Source organism: Leucoraja erinacea, chromosome 32 (genome assembly GCF_028641065.1).
Source record: "Leucoraja erinacea ecotype New England chromosome 32, Leri_hhj_1, whole genome shotgun sequence".
In the NCBI taxonomy this organism is placed as follows: domain Eukaryota; kingdom Metazoa; phylum Chordata; class Chondrichthyes; order Rajiformes; family Rajidae; genus Leucoraja; species Leucoraja erinaceus.
This window is the reverse complement of record NC_073408.1, coordinates 20,724,818-20,748,349: the sequence shown is the minus strand read 5'-3', so window position 1 is coordinate 20,748,349 and position 23,532 is coordinate 20,724,818. Positions and strand designations below refer to the sequence as shown.

Below are 23,532 nucleotides of genomic sequence, written 5' to 3'. Positions count from 1 at the left end.
AGTTGCCGAAAAAGTTGCGTAAGTGGGACAGACCCTTTAGGGATGGGCAAGTACGTGTACATGCACCTCCTCCAACCTCGTCTGTTGTATTCGCTGCTCTCGATGGTGCCACCTCCACGTCAGTGAGACCAAGTGTAGACTAGGCGACACTTGCACCCTGTGTGCCAGGGATGGCAAGTCAATTCAGTGAACACAGGGGGCTAGAATAAGGCGGAGGGAGGAAGGGCAGAGTCTTCGCTGGCGGGTGGGGATGGTCACAGGGAGAGAGTGTATTTGACTCCACCACCATTCCTGGCATGGCGTTCCAGGCCCCCACCACCCTCTGTGTAAACATCTCACACCACATATCTACCATAAGGCCGTCACTTTGTGGCTGGTTGTTCCTCCCTGCGCAATTTGCAATTCACTTCCGCGACAGTGCGCAGACAATATTTTGCAGATATTTCAAATGCGGATGTTACTGGGCAGAGACAGGAAATGGTTGAGACTGCGAAACGCGTTCAGCTTCCTCGTTCCCACTCAGACTCAGGCTTAGCGTTAGTTTGGGCTCAAAGGAGCAGCCGCTGGATGTGGCGATGGCCAGTCTGTGTCTCCTGTAACTGCAGCAACAGAAGCCGCTAGCAAGCCACGTGTTCCCAAGATGGCTTTGGAGGGGCAGGCTCTGGGTAAGTGATGCACATTGAGTGAATTACGAATCTTCGGCAAGAGATGAGGACATTGCTCACACTACTATCTAATTATTACAGTATAAGATAGACCAGGTCCGCAAGGTTGAAAGGATTGCAGTCTGAAGAAGGGTCTCGACCCGAAACGTCACCTATTCTTTTTCTCTGGAAATTCTGCCTGTCCCGCTGAGTTACTCCAGCTTATTGAGTCTTTCTTCAGTTTAAACCAACATCTACAGTTCCTTCCTCCACTAGGTTAAACTATTTAAAATGCATGCTTTAAAAAAATGAGAAGCTTTGGACGGCTTTATTGGTTTAGAGAAGGGCATTAATCAAACTAATGGGCCTGTCCCACTTGGCGATTTTTTAGGCAACTGCCGGCGACTGTCAAAGTCGTAGCAGGTCCCCGAAAAACCGGGGACAACCTACGTCATCCTGGCGACAATCTACGACAGCGCTCACGTCAGGAGAAGTCAAGCTACGCTCATTGGCGTCAAACCCACTGTGGCTGAAACATTTTCAACATGTTGAAAATTTAGCAGCGACCAGAAAGAACGACTTTTTGCGCGACTGAGGAGACGACTCCCGGTGACCACCGGCGAACATGTGTCGACAAACTAGTCGCCTGAAGTTGCCTAAAAAATCGCCTAAGTCGGACAGGTCCATAAAGAGGACGTAAAACCTCCAACCCACACGTTGGAATGAAAGAGAGCTTGTCATTGTTCATACGAGCAGCGTTCACGGCAACGTGTAGCTGAACTGGGGACACAAGGAACTGCAGATGCTGCATCTTGGCTAAAACACAAAAGTGCTGGAGTAACTCAGCGGGTCAGGCAGCATCTGGGGAGGGAATGGACTGGCGACGATTCGGAATGGCAACCTTCTTCAAACGTGGCTTCAGATAGATGAACCGCTGACATCAATGGAAATAGATAGGTACAATGTAATGCCCAAGACAGAGATATGGTTGTAAAATGATCAATGTGTTGAACGTTTCGACAAGGCAGACAGCATGGAAAAGGAAGAGGTCTATCCCTGCCAACAAAGTGTGCGATCAATGGCGACAGAGAGAAAGGATCACAGCTTTGGAATCAAGAAACAGAGTCTGTTTGGGTAGAGCTAAGAAAGGACAAGTGACAAGGACCATTGGTGCATAGGTTGATAGGTTATTAGTTTAGTTTAGAGAGACAGCGCAGAAACAGGCCCTTTGGCACACCGAGTCCAGGCGGACCAGCGATCCCCACACATTAATACTATCCTACACACGCTAGGGGCAATTTACAATGACACCAAGCCAATTTGTCTTTGGAGTGTGGGAGGAAACTGCAGCACTCAAGGAAAACCCACACGGCCACAGGGAGACGTACAAACTCCGTATGAGCACGCAGCTGTAGTTAGGATCGAACCCGGGTCTCTGGCGCTGTAAGGTAGCAACTCTACCTCTGTGCCACCATGCCACTGTTAAGTTATAGGAACACAATTAGGCCCATCAAGACTTCCCCATCACGGCTGATCTTTCTTTCCCTCTTCTCCTGCCTTCTCCACATAACCCCTGATACCCTTACCAATGAAGAATCTGTCAATGTCCGCCTTAAAAATACCCATTGACTTGGCCTCCACAAGGAATTTCACAGATTCACCACCCTCTAAAGAAATTCCTCCTCGTCTCCTTTCACAAGGAACGTCCTTTTATTCTGAGGCTATGGCAGCATTGGCGGTTGTCCACAGTAACATCAGCTCGACATAGATTACAAAACCTACACCAAACCCAAACCAATTAGGAGCAGATGAGGGCATTCGATCCAATTTGTGATTCCAGCTACCAAGACAGATGTGTACAGCAATTCGTTCTTCCCCCGCACAATTAAAGCATGGAATAATCTTCACCCAACCATAGTTACCCAACCAGATGCAACTAAATTTAAGCTAGCACTTTCTTCCCAAGAACCCTTTCTGGCTTAAGTCCACCCTCCACCACCTCCAGTTTAAATTCCATTTGGAATTTTTTGGAGGACCAAGAAACCAAGAAACCAAGTAGTCTGAAGAAGGGTTTCGGCCCGAAACGTTGCCTATTTCCTTCACTCCATAGTTGCTGCTGCACCCGCTGAGTTTCTCCAGCATTTTTGTGTACCAACCAAGTAGTAATGTCGGGGATAGTGCAGTGGAGATGCATGATGGTGCTCAAACTATTACAGAGCGGACCGACACATCCAGCTCACATGAGCATAATCTTGGAGGAGTTTAGCCCAGTAAACAATCATTTAGTAGAGAGCCACAACTCTGTACAATTTAAAATAGGGCTGATAAAATCTACTGTGCTCAAACTAGTATAGCACAGAGATAAACTATTCATCTCAAAGGAGATATAACATAGAACATGGAACAGTCCAGCATTCTCTTCAGCCCACAATGTCCGTAGGGGACATGATGCCGAGATATATTAATCTATGATCCATAACCCTCTATTCCCTGCATATCCATGTGCCTGTTTAAAAGCCTCTTAAATGTCACTCTCGTATCTACGGAGGAGAAGGCAAGGGAGATGAGGGGGAGCAGCAGGGAATGGTGGGACAGGGCAGAGTTGCCGAGAATGTGGAAAGAGCAGCAAAAAGAGAGAACAGCAGGGGGAGCAGTTGAGCAAGGTGGGGGGAGAGGAGAAAGAAGGGGATAGTGAAGAGAGGATGGTGACTGGCAGAGAGACGGGAGAGGAGGAGGAGAGAGAGAGGGAGAAGGAGAGAGAGAGAGAGAGAGAGAGAGAGAGAGAGAGAGAGAGAGAGAGAGAGAGAGAGAGAGAGAGAGAGAGAGAGAGAGAGAGAGAGAGAGAGAGGAGAGAGAGAGAGAGAGAGAGAGAGAGAGAGAGAGAGAGAGAGAGAGAGAGAGAGAGAGAGAGAGAGAGAGAGAGAGAGAGAGAGAGAGAGAGAGAGAGAGAGAGAGAGAGAGATTAGAGAGAGAGGGAGAGGAGATCAGAGAGAGCCGAGAGCAGAGAGGAGAGAAGTGAGAGAGAGGAGAGAGAGAGAGAGAGAGAGAGAGAGAGAGAAAAAGAATTACTGTGAAATAGGAGATACTGGCTCGGTGACTGAGCTCCATCAGTAATGGAGATCATGGCTACACGGTTTTCATGCCCAATCCCCAGGGACTCCTGATCCCTCTTGTGTGGAGAATTCCATTGGATATTCGAAGATGCCACACAAAATGCTGCAGTAACTCAGCGGGACAGGCAGCATCTCTGGACAAAAGGAATAGGTGACATTTCAGGTTGAGACCCTTCTTCAGACTAAGAGTCTCAGTCTGAAGAAGGGTTTCGGCCCGAAACGTTGCCTATTTCCTTCGCTCCATAGATGCTGCCTCACCCGCTGAGTTTCTCCAGCACTATTGTCTACCATCATTGGATAGTCCTTTGGAATACAATCCATGACAATACTTCCATAGACGTCCAAGGGAGAGGATTCCAAGCACACTCTACTCTGTGCGAGGAAACTCCTCCTCACTTCATCCGTGGCTGATCCCTGAGACTGTGACCCCTGATTTCAGACCCTGGCCCAGGGGGAATATCTTCCACGTTTATCTGCAAAAGAATGGTTGATGCTTCAGACCTGTAGAATAGAGAGAGGAGGGGGGATGGAAGAGTAGAAAGCAAGCGAGAGAGAGAGAGGGAAAGAGAGGGAGAGAGAGGGAGAGAGAGGGAGGGAGGAAGAGAGAGAGAGAGAGAGAGAGAGAGAGAGAGAGAGAGAGGGGGGGGGGGAGAGAAACAGTAGAGGGGAAAATGCATCTTATAAGGGCAGCAGAATAAAGAGAGCAAAGTGTGGAATAGACAAGCGGACAGTTTGGTGCGAGAGAGAACGGGATAAGTAGCAGAGAGAAAGTGTGGTGGAGCTGGAAAAGGAGGGATGAGCAGAGAAGAGAGGGAACACAGCAGAGAGAGAGAGAGTTAGTCATTGAGTTGTGATACACTGGGCATTCTGAGGTTACAACGGAATGTTGTGCTGTGTCTTTGTCAATCCCTTGAACTCGGTTTACTTTGCAGTGGGTGACCAGATGGAGGGCTCGTCCCCTCAAACCCCGTCCACTTTGGAGCGAGGCGTCACCAGAAAGCGCCAGGCCTGGGCCCAGAGCAGAGGGCAGCGGCAGAACGTGGAAGAGAGCCTCACGTTACCAGGTAAGTACAGGGCTGGTCCACTGCCTGGTCCATCGGCCCTTCAGCAGCACTAGGGATCACGGGACTAGCGCCCATTTTACATGTAGAAACATTGCAGATGTTGGTTTACAAAATACGACACACACACACACACACACACACGCACACGCACACGCACACACACACACACACACGCACACACACACGCACACACACACACACGCACATACACACATACACACACACATGCACACACACACACACACACACACACACACACACACACACACACACACACACACACACACACACACACACACACACACACACACACACACACACACGCACACACACACACACACATACACGTACACATGCACACACACACACACACACATATGCACACATACATACACACACACGCACACACGCAGCATCATACATACACACACACATACCAACACACACACACCCCCACGCACACACACACACACACACACACTGCTGGAGTAACTCAGCGGGTCCGCCAGCATCTGTGGAGGACGTGGATCGGTGACGTTTCAGGTTGGAACCCTGTTCATATTTTATAATATTTCATAGAAAGGAGCTGCTGATGCTGTTTTATTCTAAAGGTTAACCCAAAAGGAAATCCACCAGCTTCTTCTGTAAAGCAGTTACAAATATGGAAGGTGGGACAAGAGTAGCCAGCCGGTACCATGACATGGAGGCCACCAGCTGGTTTATGACCAGCGCCCTCCCTTGAAAGGAAAGAACTCCAAGCAGGCCTGACCAGCGTGAGTAACTCAGTGGGGAAGGCAGCATCCCGGGAGAACATAGATAGATGATGTTTTGAGTCGGGACCCTTCTCTAGACTGACCAGTGCGAAGAAGTGTCCCAACTTGAAATGTCACCCATCCATGTTCTACAGAGATGCTGCCTGACCCGCTGAGGTGCTCCAGCATTTTGTGTATATTTTGTAGACTTTTGGATTTGCTTTTAATGGTCCTGGTGAAACTTAAGCCGTAATGATTCTCCTGGTGAAGTCTGTGGGGAATTCTGCCGTTTTGCCTCTGGTTTGATAAAGCTGTCAGCTGACCTCGAGGGAAACCTGGGTGTGACACTCCAATGTCTGTGTTGGCCTCGTCCTTCCAAGTGGCGGAGGTGGCATATCTGGGAGATGCTGTGAAAAAAAACACTCAGTGAATGAACACTGCGGAATTTGTAGATAGCACACACTAAAGCTTGTGAAATGTTGATATGTTTCGTTGTTCATCCCTCGTACCCTGGAGAGAGGCACAGAGGAGGTTGACTAGTATGATGCCTGGATTAGGGAGTATTAGCTACAGGGAGAGGTTGTACATAGAAACATAGAAACATAGAAAATTAGGTGCAGGAATAGGCTATTCGGCCCTTCGAGCCTGCACCGCCATTCAATATGATCATGGCCGATCATCCGACAGTGTCCTGTACCTGCCTTCTCGCCATACCCCCTGATCCCTTTAGCCACAAGGCCCACATCTAACTCCCTCTTAAATATAGCCAATGAACTGGCCTCAACTACCCTCTGTGGCAGAGAGTTCCAGAGATTCACCACTCTCTGGGGGGGGAGGAGGGGGAAGGGGGGGGGGGGGGGGGGGGGGGGGGGGGGGGGGGGGGGGGGGGGGGGGGGGGGGGGGGGGGGGGGGGGGGGGGGATAAGAGTGGGAATGGTTTTTGGGGGTGGGGGTGGTGAGAGGTTTACCTAAATTACCTACAGTTATTTTTGCAAGTGAAAGGAGTCAACAGAGAAGTTGTGGAGGAAACTGACCCAGTGTGTGGCTTTATGGGCTATGATTACTGTGCAAAATATGGCCGCAGCTAAACGTGGCAGGGGAACTATCAGATAGCTAACCGCTTCCCATATGTGGTAGTGTTTTCCCACTTGTGCCTCCAAGGTCATGCACTTTCTCCGTGGAGCGAGCCGCAATCGGCAGGGCCTAGCACATAACGTCGGCTTAATGTTGCAGTAAAGTTGCTGATGATGTTCTAGACAATAGTCTCCACAGGAATGCAAATCCGTCTGCAGTTCACCAAGGAAGTCAAGGATGGTTTAGTTTAGTTTAGAGATGCAGCACTGTAACAGGACCTTCGGCCCAACAAGTCCTTGCCAACCAGCAATCCCCGCACACTAACACTATCCCTACATAACAGGGAAAATTTACAATTATACCAAGCCAATTAACCAACAAACCTGTATGTCTTTGGAGTGTGGGGGGAAACCAGAGATCCCGGAGAAAACTCACACAGGTCACGATGAGAATGGACAATCTCCGCACAGACTGCACCCAAAGTCAGGATCGAACCTGGGTCTCCTGAGCTGCGTCACCGTGCCAACCCCTGAGAGAATTGAAGAGAAACCAGGCTGGGAATTGGACCAATTCCAAAGAGGAGCAAAAGATAACCAAGATAATCAATGATAAGGAAGAAAGAAGAATAATAAATTAGCTATTAGCATAAAAACTAATTAGAACCATTTCTACATGAAAAACTGAAAGGAATAGAAAAATTATTCTCGGTTCCTTGGAAGATGTGGCACGGATGTTTAAAGGGGGAATAATGAAACGGGAAATAAAGGCATTAAATGAAGATATTGCACTTATCTTCGCAATGGCCACTTAAAAATATATTAAAAACATACTGCACATGAGGGAGTATGAAACAAGGCAGCAAGGGGGTGGAAGGAACATTGATTATCACCAGGGTGAAACACCAGGCAAACTACTGTAACTGGACTAAATACTTTAGAGTGTAGGAAGAAACAAGCAGCTTGACAAAAAGGACAGGGGCAGCACGGTGGCACGGCGGTGGAGTTGCTGCCTCACAGCGGCAGAGACCTATGTCCGATCCTGCCTGTGTGGAGTTTGTACGTTCTCCCTGTGACCATGTGGGTTACTCCGGCTGCTCCAGGTTCCAGGTTTGTATGTTAATTGGCTTCAGTACATTTGTAAAATGTCCCTAGTGTGTAGGATAGTGTTAGTGTACTGGGTGTTCAGCGGTTGCCGTGCTCGATGGGCCGAAGGGCCAGAAGAAAGCAAATGGCATGTTGGCCTTCACAGCGAGAGGATTTGAGTGTAGGAGCAAGGAGGTCCTACTGCAGTTGTACAGGGCACTGGTGAGACCACACCTGGAGCATTGTGTGCAGTTTTGGTCTCCGAATTTGAGGAAGGATATTCTTGCTATTGAGGGAGTGCAGCGTAGGTTCACCAGGTTAATTCCTGGGATGGCCGGACTGACATATGATGAAAGAATGGGTCGACTGGGCTTGCATTCACTGTAATTTAGAAGGATGAGAGGGGATCTTATAGAAACATATAAAATTCTTAAGGGATTGGACAGGGTAGATGCAGGAAAAATGTTCCCCATGTTGGTGGAGTCCAGAACCAGGGGTCATAGTTTAAGAATAAGGGGTGGGCCATTTAGGACTGAGATGAGGAAAAATATCTTCACCCAGAGAGTTGTGAATCTGTGGAATTCTCTGCCACGAAAGGCAATGGAGGCCAATTCACTGGATGTTTTGAAGAGAGTTAGATTTAGTTCTTGGGGCTAACGGAATCAAGGGATATGGGGAGAAAGCAGGAATGGGGTACTGATTTTGGATGATCAGCCATGATCGTGTTGAATGGCGGTGTTGGCTCGAAGGGCGAATGGCCTACTCCTGCACCTATTTTCAATATTTCTATGTTTCCGTGCTATATCTCTAACGTCGGACAGCATCTGCAGAGCGAAATGCAGTTAATGTTTCAAGTTGCTGCATTTCATTCATACATCAGTGAGAGTGGACGGTGGGGTTGAGGATGCGGGCACCTGTCTCGACTTGTGGCTGTGTCCCGACTGAAAATGCAGGAAAAATGTTCCCAATGTTGGGTGAGTCCAGAACCAGGGTCCACAGTCTTTGAATAAAGGGGAGGCCATTTAAGACTGAGGTGAGAAAAAACTTTTTCACCCAGAGAGTTGTGAATTTGTGGATGGAGGCCAAATCACTGGATGGGTTTAAGAGAGAGTTAGATAGAGCACTAGGGGCTAGTGGAATCAAAGGATATGGGGGAGAAGGCAGGCACGGGTTATTGATTGTGGGTGATCAGCCATGATCACAATGAATTGCGGAACTGGCTCGAAGGGCCGAATGGCCTCCTCCTGCACCTATTTTCTATGTCTCGTGTTTTCCTACAGATGCGGGTTTGAGAGCTGTGAATAAAGCTGAAGGTAACCTGACTATCGGAATCAAGGGTGAGTTCCCTTTTTACTTTTCTGCTGGAGAAACCATTCCATGGAATCACAGCCGGTCTCCCTTCATGTCCAACCTGTCTTCATCACTGCTATGGGCAGCCAATTCAATTAACTGTGCTCCCACCGTCCTTCTTCAAGGTGCTGCATCCTTTCCCACTCTTAGCATTTATCCTGAAGGTAGACACAAAATGCTGGAGTAACTCAGCGGGACAGGCAGCATCTCTGGATAGAATGAATGGGTGACATTTTTGGTGACGTTTCGGGTCGAGACCCTTCTTCAGATGAAGCTCTTGACCCGAAACATCACACCCATTCCTTCTCCCCAGAGATGCTGCCTGTTAGTTACTCCAGTATTTTGTGTTTATCTTCGGTTTAAAACAGCATCTGCAGTTCCTTCCTAGGCTTCCAGCATTTATCCAATTCCTTCTGGCAAACCCAAACATTCTACATCCATGTTTAATGTTACACTCAACGAGCCATTGAATTCCAGACCAGATCTACTCACTTCATATAAACTATTTTACCTCAGGTTTAGAGAAAGTGTGTGGATACAGACCCTTCGGCCCATTGAGTCCACACCGACCATCGATCACCCATTCACTAGCTCCATGTTACCCCACTTTTGCATCCTATACACTATGGACAATTTACGGAAACCAATTAACCTACAAACCTGTATATACTTGGACTGTGGGAGGAAACCAGAGCACACAGGGATATCCAACCCAGTCACGGGGAGAATGTACAGACCACACAGCCAGCACCCGAGGTCAGGATCGAACCTGGGTCTGTGCTGTTGTGAGGCAGGAACTCAATCACTGCGCCACCCAATGCTTCTGTTCCTCACAGGGTGGAACCACCAGCAGTGGCTGCCTCGCCAACAGTCTGTCTGTCCTTTCTTCTTTTTGTTCTTGGTTCTTGGTTCTTGATTTCTTGGTCCTCCAAAATATTCCAAATGGAATTTAAACTGGAGGTGGTACCCCTTCTCCCCCCCTCCCCCACCCCTCTCTCCCCCCCCCTCCCCTCCTCCCCTCCCCCTCTCCATCCCTCCCTCTCCTCTCCCTCTCCTCCCCCTCCTCCTCCCCCTCCCCCCCCTCCCCCTCCCCCCCCCCCCTCCCTCCTCCCTCTCCCCCCTACCCCCCCCTTCCCCCCCTGTCCCCTCTCCACCACTCCCCCCCACCCCTCCCCCTACCCCATCCCCTCCCCCTCCCTCCTCCCCCCCTCTCCCACAACCCACCCCCCCCTCTCCCCCTCTCTCCACCTCCCCCCCCCCCCCCCTCCCCCACCCCTCTCCCCCATTCCCCCCCTCCTCCCCTCTCTCCCCCCCCTCCCCTCCCCCTACTCCCCCCCCCATCCCCCCCACCCCCTCTCCCCCTACCCCTCCCCCTACCCCTCTACCCGTCCCTCCCCACTCTCCACTTCTCTCCCCCCCCACCCCTCCCTCCCCACTCTCCCCCCCCACTCCCTCCCCCTCTCCCCCCCCCCCTCCCCCCCTCCCCTCCCCCCCCCCCACACTCTTCCCCTCCCTCCCCTACACAATCTCCCTCCTCCCCACCCCCCCCCCCCCTCCCACCTCACACCTCTCTCCCCCCATCCCGTCCCTCTCCTCCCGTACCCCACCCCTCTCTCCTCCCCCTCTCCATCCATCTCCCTCTCCCTCTCCCTCTCCCTGCCTGCAGTCATATACAATAATTTAGTATGTGTTAAAAAATATGTTATAGTGTTTGTTGATTTGTTTTATGTGGGGGGTGGGGTTGGGGGAAAACTTTTTTTCAATCTCTTACTTCGACCGGAAATGCGATTTTCCGTATCGTATCTCCGTCCGCGCTGGCGACCTTTCCTGGCGATCGCCCCGACTGCTCCGACCGCGGGAGAACAAAGAGGAAGATGATTGAACAGTGAGGAATGTGGAATCCATTGTGGTGGATGTTTATGTTAATTTTTATGTGGCTGTGTGTCTTGCTGCTTTTCACTTAATATGGCTGTACGGTAACTCCAATTCCATTGTACCTTAATTGGTAAACGTGACAATAAACTGGCCTTGAAACCTTGAACATTCCAGAACATTTTCCATATAAAAAAATCATGAAATTGTCACAGTACGGAGCAAGGCCATTCAGCCCATCCAGTCTGCTGGCTTCTCGTGGAACAATCTTGTTGATTCCATTGTTCCGCTCGTTCTCCATAGACTCAAAGCCTGTAGATCCCCAACCCTGTGACCATCGCCACCCTCTGTACAGAGAAGCAGTGGCCGCAGGCTTTTATCCACAATATTAGACAAGTGCCCAGGCTGCCTGAGGTATTTACCAATGGGAACTGCTTCCCAATATCTATTCCCATAAAGCCATGAATCTATATATAACTCTGCAGTCAAACTTCCTTACTCTTAGGGGAGCAATCTCGGCTTCTTGTATCTAACTTTAGAGTTGAAACTATACGTGGCACAGTAGCGCAGTGGTAGAGTCACTGCCTTACAGCACCAGAGACCTGGTTCAATCCTGACTATGGGCGCTGTCTGTACAGAGTTTGTACGTTCTCCCTGTGACTGTGTAGGTTTTCTCCGGGTGCTCCAGCTTCCTCCCACACTCTAAAGACATACAGGTTTGTAAGTTAATTGACTTCTGCAAACATTGTAAATTGTCCCTGTTGTGTTGGATAGCTCTGGAGCGTGAGGATCGCTAGTTAGCGTGGACTCTGTGAGCTGAGAAACTGTACCCCAGTGTGTTTTATACACGTTCAACATCATTTCCCCGTTTTTATACTCTTTGCTTCTGTTATGAATCCCAGGGTCCCATATGCTTCCAAGACCTTTTGCTCGCTTCAAGGATATGCGCAGATTATCGTCCAAAACCTTTTGTCCCTTCACAGTCGTTCATTTGACGATGTCACCGCATACCGCCTGCTGCCACAGTGTATCACCTCACTCGTCACCGGACTCATTACATTCTGCCAGACTAACTATGTCCTCTTGCTTTCTACGGCCACATTTACAAACTTTGTGTGGTCCAGAGGTTTGGACATGTCATCAATTCCCTGAACAGAGGCGGTAAAAAGAAATCCAAAGACCAAAGCAGAAACATGCGGTAAATAGCAACTGACTCTTTCTATACTTTCCCTCCCCAGGTAATGTGTCACGGAGTCCGAGTCAGCCAATGTTATTGGGGTAAGTCAAGGTTGAACAAGCAAGCTACATTGCAGAGCTGCTGCCTCACAACACCAGAGACGCAGGTTCGATCCTGACCTCGGCTGCTGCCCATGTGGTGTTTAAGGATACAGATGAATAGAGAACAGCAAGACTAGGCCGTTTAGCCCTATGTGTCCTTTAGATTTCGACCCAACTTGGCCATGCAAACCAAGATGCCCCCCATCTACACTGGTCCCATTTATCCCCTCCTATGTTTAATACATTTACACTTAATCATTCACCTTTTTTTTTCTCTCTCGACCAGAAAGTTTGACTTCATTGAAGAGGTGAGAAATTTAAAGAAAAACAGTCAGTCATGGCAACTAAAACAGCGGGAAACTAATTCATATTTTAAATCTCTCGTTTATATCCATTAACTAAATGAGGATGGCACAGTGGTCCAGCTGGTAGCTCCAGGGACCTGAGTTTTCTCCTGGTGCTCCATTGTTCTGCCCAAGACGTTTTGGTTTGTAGGTTCACAAAAATGCTGGAGAAACTCAGCGGGTGCAGCAGCATCTATGGAGGGAAGGAAATAGGCAACGTTTCGGCCCGAAACGTTGCCTATTTCCTTCGCTCCATAGATGCTGCTGCACCCGCTGAGTTTCTCCAGCATTTTTGTGTACCTTCGATTTTCCAGCATCTGCACAGTTCCTTCTTAAACACTGGGTTTGTAAGTTAATTGGCCCTCTGTAAATTGTCCCTAGTGTGCAGGATAGAACTAGTGTATGGGTAATTACTGCTTGGGGTGGACTTGGTGGGCCGAATAACCTGTTTGCATGCTGTATCTCTAAACCTAAAGCAAAAAAAACAAATTATAGATTCTCAGAAATCAGTCTCTTGACATTTAGCCTTAATATCTCCCTTAAGAACAGGACGTTGAATTTCCAGTGAATAGCTCCTTGGGGTTATTGGGACTTATGGTGAATGCTTCACAGAAAGACCAGGTTACGAAGATTCACTCTGCTTGCTGGAAGTGAAGTATAGATATTTGCGCGGTAACCTTACAATGTTGATTATTATATTTTTGTCTCTAGTATCTCTCAGATACTGGAACTATACAGGGAGGATCCTGAGGATATTCTGTACAACCTTGGCTTTGGGATGGAAGAGCCGAATATTACAGCAAAAATTCCGCCTCGCTTTTTCAGCTACACCTCCCACGCAAATGGAATTAACTTCCGTGTCTTCTTGGAAGCTCAGGTGAAGAGACTGGGGGAGGAAAATCCCAGTTACACATTGGCAAGTGAGTTACAAATTAATGTCCAGATTAGAAGTGTACCAAGGCTTGCCTTTCCGTGACTCTAATGGAAATAGTTCTCCAACAGAAATCGGTACCTCCAACCCCAATTAATGCTTTCACTGCCATTCATGGTTTGATGTACGATGGGCCTGTCCCACATTCACAACCTAATTCACAACCTTTTTAACTCGTGGACATTTTTCATCACGTTAGAAAAAACGCCCCGACCTGCATGATGCCACGAGTACCTATGACTAGCATCACGACCTGCTACGACCTACCTACGACCTCCTACGACCTTTTGATGACCATGCTGCGAGTCTGAGTCAAGGGCAAACTCGGCAGAGGTCGTGAATCAGGTCGTGAAAGTTGGACAGGCCCTTTACTTGTCCTTTGACAAACCAGAGACCAATGTCACTACAGCTCTCGCACAAGTCTTGAGGCTTGCAACCCTCAACCCTCCCATTGAAACTCTAATGCCATCACTCCACAGATGATGTTCCAGAGCAGTAACTCTGCAATAGAAGTGCAGGCACTTTAACTCACTAGTATTTCACCTTCCATGCTTCGATATCAAACTCTAACAGTGATGATAGACACTAAATGATGGAGTAACTCAGCAGGTCAGGCAGCATCTCTGGAGAGAAGGAATAGGCAGGGAGAGAGGAGGAGAGAGGAGGAGAACTTCTTTAAAGTCGGCATAGCTTGAGGAGATTTCGCAGTGGAGCAGACAATATATCTAGGGAGGAACTACAGATGCTGGTTTACTCCAAAGACATACACAAAATGCTGGAGTGACTCAGGGGGACAGACGTTAACAGTGATAGTTCTTTCCTCTAACTCAGCTGCTAACTCACCCTGGCCCATCACAGGCCCAGCCCTCCCCACAATCAATCACATCAACATGGCACTGCCTCAAGATGGTGGCATCTGTCATCAAAGATCTCCACTCTACAGGTCATGTCCTCTGCTCACGCCTACCATTAGGCCAGAGCTACAGAAACCTGAATTCCTGCATCACTGGGTTTTGGAACAGCTGCATTCCCACTACAAGCAGGTTGTTGAACCAACTAGCACAACGTTAATCCTATCTTGACAAATTATCTGACATTCTGTCCAACACCATGGCCATGGGCCACTCCTTCAGGGCCGGCCTTAGGGGGTGCGGGGCCCAATTGGGAACAATTTTGGTGAACCCCAGATTCCCAGCCAAGGTCTGTCAGCCCAGTTATTTAGTATATATTATGAAATTGTACACTAGGTACGATGGATTCTACACTGTGTGAATCTCTCCTGCTACCTCCTGTTTGCCTGTCAGTAGCTCCGCTGGCTTCCAACCTTTACAGTAGCTGCTAATTATGTGATTGGACACAATGTCCTTGGAGACAGCGGCTGATTGGATGGGAGGAGACCTATTTGTTGATTGGATGGGAATTTTAATGCCCATGCCCATGCCCATCCTGCTGAGCCACCTTCAACTTCACAGCCAAACAAAAAACACAGAGTGTTGGAGGAACTCAGCAGGCCAGGCGGCTGCCTCACGTGCTGGGTTTCTCTAGCATTTTTGTCTACCGCAAAACGTCAATGATTCCGGGAATGTCGAGGCGACAGGGTGAGAGAGAGGGAGTGGGAGAGCTAGAGAGAGACAAGATGGGGAGCGGGAGAGAGAGCGTGAGAGAGGGAGGGAGGGAGAGAGAGATCAAAACACAGAGAGACGCAACGTGGGCAGTAGGTGAATGACTAACCTGCACACCAGGAAGAAACCACTTCTCGCGGTCTGGGGCCCTCACTCACGATGGTGAGTTTAAAGAAATTCTCAACGTGTCATCGATCTACATTCCTCACTGAATGTAATTGTGTTTTAAACAAGTATTAATGACGCTGCGTGAATTTTATTCAAAGGTACATGGCGTCATTAATACTTGTTCAAAACACAATAACATTTACTGAGGAATGTGGATGGATGCATTGATGACATTGTATGACAAGGTGTTAACTACTTGCTGTTTAGAAGTGCTAACAGTACTAGTTAACAAATCGTTTGTGTCTGATGGCCGTGCAGCGGTTGTTCTACATGTTCGTTTAAAAAAAAATCCGGATGGCGAATTAAAAAAAAATCTTTATTTAACAAAGAGAATTCATATTTCCGTACGAAATACGGAACATTAGTGCGGGGGCCCCCTTAGGCGCGGGGCCCAATTGGGAGCAATCGGTCAAATCGGCTTAAGGCCAGCCCTGCACCCCTTGCACTACCATGGACTTGTTTTCTAATTGTGTATTTTTGTACTAGTATTTTTATTTTGCCGACTTTTATTTTTACTATTGTAAAATTGATGTGGTTTATGTATAATTGATGCTTTTCTGTGTTGCCTGATTCTGTGCCTGTGATGCTGCTGTAAACAAGACTTTCATTGTTCCTGTACTTTACCTCATATGGCAATAAACTCGACTCAACTTGAATCAGCGCTCGCTCCCTATGAATGAACTCCGCCACCGAATGTTGATGCATTAGTGTTGACCACCTTTGATGAGCTAATTCATCATCAATCATCCAACTGACGATATTGTATTCTCCCTCCAATATTTCACTCCCACACTGCCAATGCTTCTCTGCTCCTTCACTCCCAGTCTCGTACTCCAGTTGATTCTCATGTTCTCACAGAGTCCATTTCCAAATTGCCTACTGCTTATCACACTTCCAAACTGGAATAGTGTTTACGCTGTAGTTAGTTTAGTTTAATTTATTGTCACGTGTATCGTGGTGTTTTTCGAGATTTATCCCAGGAATGATTGGGTTAACATACGATGAGCGTTTGACGGCACTGGGCCTGGAGTTTAGAAGGATGAGGAGATCCTCATTGAAACATACTGAATAATGAAAGGCCTGGATAGAGTGGATGTGGAGTGGATGTTTCCACTAGTGGGAGAGTCTAGGACCAGAGGCCAAAGCCTTAGAATAAACGGAAGTGCCTTTAGAAAGGAGATGAAGAGGAATTTCTTTAGTCAGAGGGTGGTGAATCTGGGAAATTCATAGCCACAAAAGGCTGAGGAGGTCAAATCAGTGGATATTTTTAAGGTGGAGATTGACAGATTCTTGATTAGTATGGTGTAAGGGGTTATGGGGAGAAGGCAGGAGAATGGGGTTGAGAGGGAACAATAGATCAATGGCTATGATTGAATGGCGGAGTAGACTTGATGGGCTTAAAGCCCCTGTCCCACATTGCAAGTTTACCCAAGAGCTCTCCTGAGTTTTAAAAAAAAATCAAACTCGTGGTACTTCATCACAAGTATTTTTTTACTCTTGGAGATTTTTCACACTGTTGAAAAAACGTCACGAGTTTCCGCGTTTTCCGGAGTACCCTCCGATAGCATTACGAGCCGCTACGAGACATCCACGAGCTCCGATGTACCTGCTACGTACATTCCACGTACCTACTACGAGTTAGATTTATTTTTAACTCGGGAAAGCTCTCGGGTAAACTAATATCGTGGGACAGGGACTTAATTCTGCTCCTATAACTTATGAACGTATGAGACCTCCCCCCACCCCCAACCTCTATGCTCCAACTTCTCTCCTACATCAGGGTTCCTTTGCAGTAACTAATCCAGCTTCTAATCTTCACATCTTTGTGGGAGGTAGCTGGTGTCTCCAAGGGAAGCTCACACAGTTAAAGGAAGAACATGCAAACTCCACACAGACAGCACTGGGGAACAGCCTCGAAACAGGTCACTGGAGCTGTGAGGCAGCGGGCATGACCTACCTCACCACTGTGCCAAGTTCTGACATCCCCTCCTCAAACCCTTCCATTTCTTTTCTCTCCTCCAATATTTACCACTGATTTGCCTTGGTGTCCACATGAAGCAACCTTGGACACTCATGTACGCTGACACAGAATTTAGAGCATTTCCATTTTATACAGAGGCTTGAAAATGCGCACGTCCAGACTCAGGAACCGCTTCTTCCCCTCTGTTATCAGGCTCCTGAACAGTCCTTTCATAAGCTAGAGTACTGTCCGATTCACCTCTAGCCCATTGCGGACATTGGACTTTGTCTCTGGAACCGATGCGCTACAATGCTGAGGACTGTATTCTGCACTCCGTATCTTCCCCTTTGCTCTACTTATTGTACTTGAGTTTGACTTGATTGTTTTGATGTATGGTTTTATGTGATCTGTTTGGTCAGCATGCATACTGAACCTGTTCACTGTGTCTCAGTACAAGTGACAACAATAAGCCTAACCCTAATGTTGAACATGCTCCGCCAGTGAGTGAGACGTGGACTTCCTATTGACCCTGCATGTTTGTCCTTGTTTCTCCAGGTCGTTTCCGGCAGATTGAGGTCCTGACGACCATGGCGAATGCCCTGACCTCCCTCTACTCCCGTGTGTCCAAAACGCCAGTGAGGAAGATCGGGCCTGCCCACCAGTTCTCCTTCAGTCCGGAGAAAACCAAGCAATGGCAGGAAGGGAAGCACCCGGGAGGAAAAGCCGTTCAGAAACTGCGGAAAACAATTACCAAGTTGTGCTTGTACGGAGCACCCAAGGAGTTGGGAAATCCGAAGCAAAGGAAAGAGTCGTCAAGCAAAGCGAGCTCGGGGCCGGACCAGTCTCCAGGTTGCTCAGCGAAAGCGGAATGTGTGAAAACCGAGCCTCGAGGCTCAGGAGAAGGTTGTGAACAGGCCTCCAATTCTAGAGATGGACAGAACTCAGAGAGTCCACACCTGAAGGAGGAAGAAGGTCAGCAATCTAGCGGGGCCGTTACCAAGGAGACGTCGGATGCAGACACCGGGAAGTCCAAACTTGACGCCCTCAACACAACAGCAACGGCAGAGGCAACGGCGCACCAGTCTCCGGGAATGGAGTTTCCCAATGAACACTCGGAGTGCTCCACACCCATGCCATCACTGTCGGGGCAAGAGGTTGATTCCAACCCTGGTGGCTCCCAGGACCTGCACATCAATACACAGGAGTCAACACATCTCATTATTTCCCCAGAGCTACCAGAACAGCTCAAAACATCGCCTGAAAGTCCAGGATATGTTGCAAACTGAGGTTTGCTGGGTGACATGATACCGATGTCAGAAGGATGAGTTGTAATCCTTTGACCAGTCAGCGATTGTTTTCTCGTGGATACATCTGATGAGAAACTAATACGTCACGCCAAATTCAACAGGGAATAGATGCCCTGCTGCATCCCACTCCTCATCATCCTGGATATACAAACTTGACTTTCAACGCAAATCACGAGGTGTTCATAAAACGAAGACAAAAGCAAAAGGGGCCATTCAAAACAAAGGACCACAGTCAGCATTTTGCCTGCTAGTGAACTGCTGTCCCAGTAGTAAGAGTGGTGATGAGAGGGTTTGCTGTTCTCTATAACCACACACGATGATTTATAACACCATAGAATAGCAGTGGTGCATCCAGTAGAACTGCTGCCTCACAATGCCGGAGTCCCAGGTTCGATCCTGGCCTCGGGTGCTGTCTGTGTGGAGTGATCATGTTCTGCCAATGACCATGTGGGTTTCTTACGGGTGCTCTGGTTTCCTCCCACATCCCAACGATACGCGATGGTCAGCATGGATTTGGTGGGTCGAAGGGCCAGTTTCAATGCCTTCTTCTTCTTCTTCTTCTTCTTCTTCTTCTTCTTCTTCTTCTTCTTCTTCTTCTTCTTCTTCTTCTTCTTCTTCTTCTTCTTCTTCTTCTTCCCTTTGCTTCTCTAGGCAGCATAGGTCATTGACAAATGTCCCCCACATCACTCGGTTGTTGGCAGTTCTTTTGAGGCCGCCCCACTTGAGCCCACTCTCAGACATTTCTGTTTGGACACCCCTTCTCCAGCTGTTCCATGCTGTACATTACAATATATCAAGAGAAAATCTCAACTAGATTTTTTAAAGAAAAATCCAGGTATTTCCCCCAACCCTGCTCTTCGCCAATATCCTTGTGTTTTTCATTATCTCATTGACTCATTTCTGAAACTTCCCATTGAATCCATATCAAAACCAAATCACCGCGTCCCAAATCCTAACACACTTGCAAAATTATTATTTTTTAATTCTCATATCACTTCTGGCTCTTCCCATCAACACCTTCCCAGAAGCGAAAAGTGTGGTTTCTACTGCACTCGCTCCAGTCATCTCCACTTCAAAAGTCTCCAAGAGACTTGTAATGTAATGGATAGCAGCAATTACACAGTGATGCAGCTCGTAAAGCCGCCGCCTCATAGCTCCAGTGATCCAGCTTTAATCCTGATCTCCACTGCTATCTGTGTGGAGTTTGCACGTTCCCCCTGTCATTTGGATTTCCACTGGGTTTCTCCTGCATCCCATGAATTGGCAAGATAATTGGGAATCAAACTCACCCCCAAGTATGTAGTTGTATGAGCGTCGGGATTGTGTAAACAGTTGCTTCATTATTGTCGTGGAGTCAGTGATTCTAAGGCTTGTTACTAAGCTGTGACTATGACTTCATAATTACATCAATAGTTGTAAAGTGCATTAAACTACATTTTTTTAATGGTACAGATTTAAAACCAATTCCTGATATTTTTGCACTAAGTATCTCTGTTTATAAAACCAGAGATCCAATCTGCGTTGCTCCGTGATCTGTTAGCCTACACTTCCAAACAAACATGTCCTGTCTCTTGCATCATTCAACCAACATTATCTCTCCTCATCCTTCCTTGCAACATAAATCACCTCACATCCTCAAAACGGTTGACTCCTGCCGGCCACTTCATTGGCTTTTCACAGGCAAGTTAACATTCTCACGGGGTCCGATCGCCCGGGAGCGGGGGAGCTGAGATTCCCCCCCGATGCAGGAGTTTGATCGCCCCAACGCGAGGGCCCAAATGCCGCCGGCTACGGGGGCCAAGATCACCCCGTCAATGGAAGGCTCGAGGCCCCCGACCGCAGGAGAACAAGGGATGAGATTGAACTTTTTTTCGCCTTCCATCACAGTGAGGAATGCGGAGGAGTCACTGTGGTGGATGTTTATGTTGAAATGTATTTGTGTGTTTTGTTGCTTTATATTGGTATGACTGTATGGCAAATCAAATTACTTGTATGTTGCAAAACATACTTGGCTAATAAAGTATTATTATGATTATGAGACCATTTAGTGGATCGCCTACTGTTAGTACTTTCACATTGAGCGGTTTATGCTGTGTTTAGTTTAGTTTACTGTCACGTGTACCAAGGTACAGTGAAAAACTTTTTTATTGAGTGCTATCCAGTTAGTGTAAATACTATACATGGTTACAATCAAGCTGCCCACAGTGTACAGATTCAGGATGAAGGTAATAATGTTTAGTGCAAGATTAAATCCAGAAAAGTCCAATTAAAGATAGTCTGAGGGTCTCCATGAGGTAGATGGTAGGTCAGGACTGCTCTCTAGTTGGTGATGTTGGTTGCCTGTACAGAATTTGTACGTTCTCCCTGTGACCTGCATGGATTTTTTCCAATATCTTTAGTTTCCTCCCACACTCCAAAGCCATACAGGTTTGTAGGTTAATTGGCTTGATATAAATGTAAATTGTCCCTAGTGTGTGTAGGATAGTGTTAATGTGCGGGGATTGCTGGTTGGTGCGGTCTCGATGGGCCGAAGGGCCTGTTTCCACACAGTATCTCTGAACTAAACTATGCCTCATAAGGTTACACAAAAAAGCTGGATAAACTCAGCGGGTGCAGCAGCATCTATGGAGCGAAGGAAATAGGCAACGTTTCGGGCCGAAACCCTTCTTCAGACTGATCGGGGGTGGGGGTGGGTGGGGACAAGAAAGGGAAAAGCAGGAGGAGCCCGAAGGCTGGGGGATGGGAGGAGACAGCAGGGGGGCTGAGGAAGGGGAGGAGACAGCAAGGACTAACAAAATTGGGAGAATTCGATGTTCATGCCCCCGGGATGCAGACTCCCCAAACGGAATATGAGGTGCTGTTCCTCCAATTTCCGGTGCTGCTCGCTGTGGCCATGGAGGAGACCCAGGACAGAGAGGTTGGAGACGGAGTGGGAGGGGGAGTTGAAGTGCTGAGCCACCGGGAGGTCAGCTTGGTTATTGCGGACCGAGCGGAGGTGTTCGGCGAAACGATCGCCCAACCTCTGCTTGGTCTCACCGATATAGATCTGCTGACATCTAGAGCAGCGGACGCAATAGATGAGGTGGGAAGAGATGCAGGTAAACCTCTGTCGCACCTGGAACGATTGCTTGGGTCCTTGAACGGAGTCGAGGGGGGAGGTAAAGGGACAAGTGTTGCATCTCTTGCGGTTGCAAGGGAAAGTGCCCGGGGAGGGGGTGGACCGAGAGGGAAGGGAAGAATTGACAAGGGAGTTATGGAGGGAGCGGTCTTTGCGGAAGGCAGATATGGGGGGAGATGGGAAGATGTGGCGAGTGGTGGGGTCACGTTGGAGGTGGCGAAACTGACGGAGGATTACTTTTTGTATGTGATAAATTCTTCAAGATTCTTCAAGATATGCCTCATAATTCCATCAAAGAGTTAAAGGAATTCAATAATGATGCAAAAACCACAGCTCTGATGCTCCCAGAGCCCCCTTGAAAGTGAGGCCACACCTGGAGTATAGCGTGCAGTTTTAGTCCCCTAATTTGAGGAAGGACATTCTTGCTATTGAGGGAGTGCAGCATAGGTTTACAAGGTTAATTCCTGGGATGGCGGGACTGTCATATGCTGAGAGGATGGAGCAGCTGGGCTTGTGCACTCTGGAGTTTAGAAGGATGAGAGGCAAAACATATAAGATTGTTAAGGGTTTGGACACGTTGGAGGCAGGAAACATGTTCCCGATGTTGGGGGAGTCCAGAACCAGGGGCCACAGTTTAGGAATAAGGAGTAAGCCATTTAGAACGGAGATGCGGAAACACTTTTTCTCACAGAGAGTGGTAAGTCAGGTTCTCTGGATGCTTTCAAGAGAGAACTAGATAGGGCTCTTAAAAATAGCGGTCTGGGGATATGGGGAGAAGGCAGGAACGGGATACTGATTAAAGATGATCAGCCATGATCACATTGAATGGTGGTGCTGGCTCGAATGGACCGAATGGCCTACTCCTGCACCTATTGTCTATAGTCTATTGAAAAGTATAACATCTTTGTTAACTGATGAAGAGTTACTGGCTCATGAGTGCTCGAATAAAGGTGGATTCAGGAAAACACAAACACCTTAAGCCTCTATGATAAGAGTGTGGGGAAGTAGTCCACAACATCCAAAACCCATCCCACCTGTCCCATCATGGACTACTTGTCCTACTTGTGGCAGAGTCTGCAGATACCAAAGAGGACTCTTCAGCCATCTCAATCCTCACAGGTCTGGATGAGAAGGAAGTTATCTTTAATGCTAAGGGACCGCCTAAGATATCAGTCATGCAGCTGGAGAGCCGTTGCCTCAATGAGATATGATCTGGGTTCAGAAGAATAAGTAGAATCAGTTTGAGTAGAGAAGAAATAGCAAAACAAATTAATCATTGATTGAAAAATCTTTAGGTTCACCAATATGGCGGCCATGTGGTGCAGCGGTAGAGTTACTGCGCCAGAGACCCGGTTCAATCCCGGCTACAGGTGCTGTCTACACGGAGTTTGCTCCCCGTGACCGCGTGTGTTTTCTTCGAGATCTTCAGTTTCCTCCCACACTCCAAAGACGGACAGGTTTGTAGGTTAATTGGCTTGGTATAAATGTCAATTGTCCCCAGTGTGTGCAGGACAGTGTTAATGTATGGGAATTGCTGGTCGGTGCAGACACGGTGGGCCGAATGGCCTGTTTCCGCACTGTATCTCTAAATTAAACTAAACAAACATTGTAAAAAGTCAGAATTAAAGGTCTTTATTTAAGTACATGATGTCAGGTTGACCACGGTCGATGGATGGAAGAGGAACGAATGAAGATTAAGCAATGATGGTAGGTAATGGTTTAATGAACGGTACCCATCAGCAATCGTGAGGATGTATTCACTGCTCTTTCCTGGCACAATCTGTCATGGATTCAACTTGGGACCAAGCTATTTTAGGTCCAGACTCTTGTAATGAGGCAGGGCTAATTAATGAT

The 23,532-nt window shown here is 47.9% G+C and overlaps 1 protein-coding gene across 2 annotated transcripts; it reads left to right on the top strand.

The window, feature by feature from the left end:
- The first annotated feature begins 524 nt into the window (after window positions 1-524).
- On the top strand, window positions 525-21,122 carry tespa1 (thymocyte expressed, positive selection associated 1). 2 transcript variants are annotated; one of them, XM_055660864.1, is made up of 6 exons: window positions 525-665; window positions 4,690-4,821; window positions 9,009-9,065; window positions 12,189-12,228; window positions 13,284-13,492; window positions 17,809-21,122. In XM_055660864.1, exons 1-6 carry the CDS (start codon window positions 641-643, stop codon window positions 18,537-18,539), a joined length of 1,194 nt encoding a protein of 397 aa, XP_055516839.1. In that variant the 5' UTR covers window positions 525-640; the 3' UTR covers window positions 18,540-21,122. The 2 variants fall into 2 exon arrangements, with proteins under 2 accessions (XP_055516839.1, XP_055516838.1); XM_055660863.1 differs by lacking the exon at window positions 525-665 and having other exon boundaries at window positions 4,433-4,821.
- Window positions 21,123-23,532: the final 2,410 nt, after the last annotated feature.

Bases quoted from the DNA above. Each gene is read 5' to 3' on its own strand.
- tespa1 (XM_055660863.1), top strand. From the start codon at position 4,641: ATGTTGTGCTGTGTCTTTGTCAATCCCTTGAACTCGGTTTACTTTGCA. The intron at 9,066-12,188 runs GTGAGTTCCCTT...TTCCCTCCCCAG, and splicing joins CCTGACTATCGGAATCAAGG to GTAATGTGTCACGGAGTCCG. The intron at 13,493-17,808 runs GTGAGTTACAAA...TTGTTTCTCCAG, and splicing joins TCCCAGTTACACATTGGCAA to GTCGTTTCCGGCAGATTGAG.